This window comes from Humulus lupulus, chromosome 2 (genome assembly GCF_963169125.1).
Source record: "Humulus lupulus chromosome 2, drHumLupu1.1, whole genome shotgun sequence".
NCBI lineage: Eukaryota > Viridiplantae > Streptophyta > Magnoliopsida > Rosales > Cannabaceae > Humulus > Humulus lupulus.
In genome coordinates this window covers 197,379,069-197,385,323 of record NC_084794.1, presented here as the reverse complement: position 1 = coordinate 197,385,323, position 6,255 = coordinate 197,379,069, and the positions used below count along the sequence as shown (strand labels likewise).

The following is a 6,255-nucleotide window of genomic DNA, read 5'->3' as shown; positions in this document are numbered from 1 at the left end:
AACCACGAATGTGGTATCAACAATTTCAATACATTGTGATAGACAATCTGCACTTGCTAGAGCATATAATATGTGTATAATGGAAAGTCTAGACACATTAGTCTAAGACATGAATATGTGAGACAATTGATTCAAGGTGGAATCATATCGATCTCATATGTTAAAACAAGTGAGAACTTAGTGGATCTATTTACAAAACCTCTTATGAGAAGGTTAGTAAGTTCTACTTCGAAAGGGATGGGATTGAAACTCCTAGAAGAATAGATTAACCAATGATGGAAACCCAACTCTCAACTTGTACAAATCAAGGGAAAGAGTTCAACGGGTAAGAATAAGTCATTGATAAGTGAATAGTTTCAACACTAAAATTTATGATGAGCTCCATTCGAGATGGTTAGTGTTTGTTGCCACCGAATTAGGGTTAAGCCTAGGGCTTTTAATGAAATTCAGTTGAGTGTAACAAGCATCTATAAAGGTAGCAAAGATGTTGTAAGAACTTCACCTATGTGGACTTAGAGGTGGAGCTGCCTCTCATGGGAGTTGGAGTTTCTCCCCAGAAAGTCTATGAAGGGATGAGCACATAGCCATGATAGTGCTAAGTGAGAAAGTGCAAAAACAAAAGATGCGGTGGAGGTGTGTGAGGTATCACCGGTATTATCATATGGAATACTTGGTTCAAGCTTTAAGCTACTAATGATTTCGATAATGCTTTGTGGTATTTTCACTAAGATAAAGTTCACACCAAAAGGCACTTTATTTTATGAACTAAAACTATTTAAGCTAGAGAATGTGGCTTGTATTTAACCAAGTGGAGATTGTTATGAATTTTTAAATACAAATGATAAGGTGTTGAAATACAAGCAATGTATAAACACTTAGTAGAATTCACATAGTGAAGATGTGAATTTGAGTTTCAAATTATAGACACTTATAAAATGCAAAATTGGGTCCAAAGTGATACACACAAGAGTCTAAGGGTTCCCAAAAAGTTTGGTGGCATTTGGAGCATTTTTTGGACATTTGGAAGTGTCCAAAGTCAGAGCGGGTGGTGATACGTTGCCACCCAGGAGGCGATACATCACCTGAAGGCTAGGGTTTCTAGAGATGTATTACGTGGATTTATGTAAATGCTCAAAATAACATGTTTTGCAAGTCTATTCCTATTGGTTAGACCTAATGACGGTGCCTACTCTATATATGGGTCAAAAATAGTGATTTGGGAGACTTGATCACTCTCTCCAATCTCTCTCTACCCTCTCTCTCTGTAGCTCCAAGAACTCTCCAAGAAAGTGCTTGAATTAGAGAGTTGAAGGCTTGTTCAATTTCAATCCTCATTTCCTCAAAGAAAAGGCCTCAAGCATCAATGGTGGCTGGGAAATAGAGTATTAGGATAGCGTTCTACAATGTGTATAAGCCTTGGTTTGTGTTTTGGTTTGCTCAAGGGTTTGCTCTATGGATTGTTCAAAGTGGTGATTTGCCTAGGGTTTGGAGCTTCTTCAAAACTTGAAGAACATCATTGTTCTACTAGGGTTTGCAAGTTCTTTTTCAATCTTTTTTAAGTCTCTATCAATCTAAATTTTGTGTAGATTCTATTTTTTGCGGTGGTGTTATCTCACTCTCCCCCAACAAATTTATCTTCAAAGCCTGGAGGTTGAAGCATATAAACCTCAACTTGTAACTCACCAACTAAGAAAGCGTTGTTCACAACCAGCTGCCTTATAACCCAACCTCTATGCAGTGCCACTGTGAGAACAATCTGGATTGTGGTAGGGTTTACCACTAGACTAAATGTGTCTGTAAAATCAAAATCGTATCTCTGCAGAAATCCCTTGGCAACCATCCTGGCTTTGTGCCTGTGAACTAACTCATCTTTGTTTTCCTTCAACTTGAATACCCATTTGCAGTTGATAACTCTAGGAATTAGAGTTATTTTTATGCTTTTAAACTTATATTTTTATCAAGAAAAGAGTGGTTTTATTTTAGTTTTGTCAAAAATTAAATATAATAAGAGAATATTAAATATTAGTATAATGTTGTAAAAATATATCCTAATTGTTAAATTTTGTCTTTTCAGGTGGTTGGTAGAGTCTTGGGAATTTTGAGAAGGATTTGAAGCTTGAAGTGAATCAGGATTTTGGGATGCTGCAGCATGGATGCGGCATTCCACTCTGCCAGTCAACTCTCTCAAAGGCCCGCGTGGGAAACTACAACATTTTGTCTTATCTAGCTCAGTATTTGTGAATTAATTATCACGTGGGCAGAGTGATATTGATGGGTATTGGGACTTGGCTTTCCTTGGGTCCATTTTTCTTAAGAAAAAAAAAAGAAAGGAGATTGGGAAAGAGGAGGCCCACGAGGGTATGAGGAAAAAAAGACCTAGTTGCATCATCAATTCTCCCCCAATTTATAAACACACGTTGAGACAAGAGAAGACAGTAGCAGCCGCCTAGTTTAAGGGAAATAGCCATTTTTTGAGAGCTTTAATTGCGAAAATCAAGGGGATAAGGCTATGAGACAAGCTACTTGGAGATATCTTATTGGCTTGGCATTCTTACCTTACTTTCTTAGTTTTTTCTTAACTTCTCCCTTTAATTTTCTTATTATGGTATGTATTTATTATTTGTGTGTATTGGAATTCTTAACCATGAACTAACTTTTTAATAGCTAGGATAGTTAAAGAACTCTATTATGTAACTTTTGGGTACTTTGCTAGTAATGCTAAAGGCTAATTGTGGTTCATTCATTCAAGTGTGTCTCATGTTTAATTCTTGCTTTTGATTGATCACCATTTGTGAGTAAATGAATTGATTATGGCTGCTGAAAAGAATGGTAATTAATGGACCTAAAACTTGAATGATGCAAGATTAAATGTTTTAATTTTAATTTTGTGAAGGTATAGAAATGTATCTTTGCCTTGCATAATCTTGAGGAATTTGATGCTTAAATATAAATTCTTGAATTTAACTTAACATAGGAGTATGTTAGTTTGATTAGAGAATTTAAACCATAATGAGTTCGACGAAAACTTATGGAAATTCATTGAAATTCTTGATTACTGAACTACCAGTTTGCCACAACATTTATGTAGCATTGTTGTCATATTTTGCATAATAGAGGGATTTAATTATCCTAGTTTTTCGTTCCATCATTATTAATCTTTGTTAATTCCTTTTAATTTGTGTTTGATAATTTTAAGCTTAATTTAGTTTCTCATTAGTTTAAATTGCAATCTCAAATATTCACTTAATTTGGTTTTTCTTTTAAACCATTTTGTTGATTTTTATGTTTGCAATTTGTGAATTAACAATCCTTGAGGACACGATATTTGGTACTTGCTACTATATTACTTGTTTTTGACAGTGTATACTTGCACTTAGCTATATTTTACGCAACAGCAACCGATAGTTTTCCTTCCATCAGGTAAAGCAATCATAGTCCATGTTCCATTCTTCTTTAGTGCATCAATCACTTCTTGTATAGCAGCCTTCCAAAGGGGGTATTTTATTGTTGCAGCAACAGTAAGGGGTTCCAGCCTCAAGTGCTTTCTTTAGATAGCGCAAGATTCTATACACGGCTTCCAGATGTTCTTCTAGAGGATTGTGCATGTTTTGACTAACTAAGCTTGCAACAAAAGCAATGTCAGGTCTGGTATGAGACATGTAGATCAATTTACTCACTAATCGTTGATACATTCCTTTGTCAACGGTCTTATCTTTGGTATTCTTTTTGTACTTTCCTTTTGGTTCATTTGGTGTTGCTACAGGTTTACAACCACTCATTCCAGTTTCTTTCAAAAGATCCATAATATATTTCCTTTGAGAGACGACAATTCCTTGTTTAGTTCTCACCACTTCCATGCCTAGAAAGTATTTCATAGGTCCGAGATCTTTGACTTCAAACTCCTAGGCTAGCACGCCTTTAAGTTTTTTCTGCTCTCCAAAGTCATCACCTGTTATTATCATGTCATCGACATAAACAATGAGGATAGTCACCTTAACCTCTTGTGAGTGTTTGAAAAACAAAGTATGATCTGATTGAGCTTTTTTGTAACCATGCCTTTTTATCACCTGATTAAACCTTTCGAACCACGCCCTCGAAGATGTTTTAAGCCATAGAGAGATTTTTTCAGGTGACATACATTCTCTTTTCCATAACTGTCTTCAAATCCTGGAGGAATCCTCATAAAAGCTTCTTCCTCCAAATACCCATTAAGGGAGGCATTCTTGATATCTAGCTATCGTAAGGGCCAATCTAGATTGGCGGCAATAGATAGTAGGATTCTAACAGTGTTTAACTTTGCAACAAGAGAAAATGTCTTGTTATAGTCCACACCATATGATTGAGTGAATCCTTTTGCAACTAGTCTCGCTCTATATCAATCTATTGCTCCTTCAGCCTTGTGTTTAACTATAAACACCCATTCCCTACCGGTCTCGGTATGTCGATGAGGGGCGCTAAAGACTGCTGTATTGAGAGGTCTGCACAGATAATCCTGAATTACTGGAATGCCACACATATTTCTTATGAGGACATTCGTGCACTCATTGTCTCTACAGTTCGAGCAGACAACGTCTTGGAGAAACTCAACACTCCTTTTCCCCAGGGCACAAACACATATGAGATAATCACATAATGGGATAACCCTACATGGTATACAACTGCGCCACTGGGAGTGGAGTGTGAAGCTCACATTGACATCGTGTTCTACCTGTTTAGTCACGCTGCCAGGTTGAACATGGACATTTGAGACTGTGGGTATCTATACAAGCCTGGTGTGACTGTCGGAGATGCGGACTGGCGTACTGCAGATAGCGTTCCAGCTACTAGGCTGATGGTGAAACTCCGAACATACACTATGCAGATCATAGCAGCCCTGAACTATGCGCCATGCCATAACTACCCTTTAGCTTCTTGGGTACGATCTTACGGTGTGTGTGTATGGGTATCCTGCCTTCCCATGGAACTAGATGTGTTAATGAAATGAATTTCATAACTGATTATAAACTGAAGCAAACAATATCAAAGGCTATTTTCCACAACTTGAAACAATCTCCTTCAGCATGGTTCAATCATTTTTTTAAAGTTGTCAAAGAACTTGGATACATACAAGGTTAGAATGATCACACTCTCTTTATTAAACACTCAAGAATCGGAAAAATGGCAGTACTGATTGTATATATTGATGACAGAATTGTCACTAGCAACCACATGGAAGAAATGAATTCGATCAAAGAAATGTTGGCAAAGGAATTCAAAGTCAAGGATCTCGGTGCGCTTAAGCATTTTTAGGGAATGGAATTTGCTAGAAGCAAAAGAGGAATTTATGTATCCCAAAGGAAATACACCCTTGATTTTTTTTAAGGAGAGAAGAATGCTCGGAAGCAAGCCCAACAAGACTCCAATTGTGCTCAGAGACAAGAAGAGAATGTTTGAAGGAAGTCCAGTGAACAAAGAGAGGTATCAACAACTAATAGGAAAGCTCATCTACCTCTCACACACTAGATCTGACATTGCCTTTGCAGTAAGTCTGGTAAATCAATATATGCATGATCCATGTCAAGGACACGTCAATGCAGTATATAGAATTCTGAGGTATCTCAAGCAAAAACCCGGGAAAAAGCCTTTTCTTCAGAAGAAAAAAAAAACTGAAATAAAAGTTGAAGTATTCACAGATGCAGACTGGGCGGGTTCAATTGATGATAGAAAGTCTACAACTGGATATCGTACAATTGTATGGGGCAATGTGGTAACATGGCAGAGTAAAAAGCAAACAGTGGTTGCTAGAAGCAGTGTAGAAGCATAGTATGAGTCATGGCCCATGGAGTGTGTAAAGCATTATGGATCAAATGCCTATTAGAGGAATTGAAGATTAAGTATGAAGCCCCTATTCAACTCTATTGTGATAATCAGTCTACCATTATATTGCACATAACCTCATACATCATGACAGAACTAAACATGTAGAAGTGAATTGTCACTCCGTCAAAGAGAAGATTGATGAATGAACTATCAACATTAAATATGTACATATGGATCAACAGTTGGCTGATATTCTCACAAAGGGGTTGTCTGAACAAGTATTTGATTTCCTAGTAAATAAGCTTAGACTCATCAATATCTATAGTCCAGCTTGAAGGGGAATGTTGATAGATAATAGGAAATCAATCTGATGATTTGATTATGGCTGTGAATCCTTAGTTTCCTCATTTAGAAGATTTGTAATTTAATTTTATTTATTACGTGATTAAGGGTATT

The 6,255-nt window shown here is 36.8% G+C and overlaps 1 protein-coding gene across 1 annotated transcript; it reads left to right on the top strand.

Annotated features, from left to right (window-relative positions):
• The first annotated feature begins 5,371 nt into the window (after nucleotides 1–5,371).
• Nucleotides 5,372–5,803, top strand: LOC133815060 (uncharacterized mitochondrial protein AtMg00810-like). The gene has a single exon (XM_062247947.1). The coding sequence runs from the start codon at nucleotides 5,372–5,374 to the stop codon at nucleotides 5,801–5,803; it is 432 nt and encodes a 143-aa protein (XP_062103931.1).
• Nucleotides 5,804–6,255: the final 452 nt, after the last annotated feature.

Coding starts and splice junctions, on each gene's coding strand:
- LOC133815060 (XM_062247947.1), top strand. CDS start 5,372: ATGCTCGGAAGCAAGCCCAACAAGACTCCAATTGTGCTCAGAGACAAG.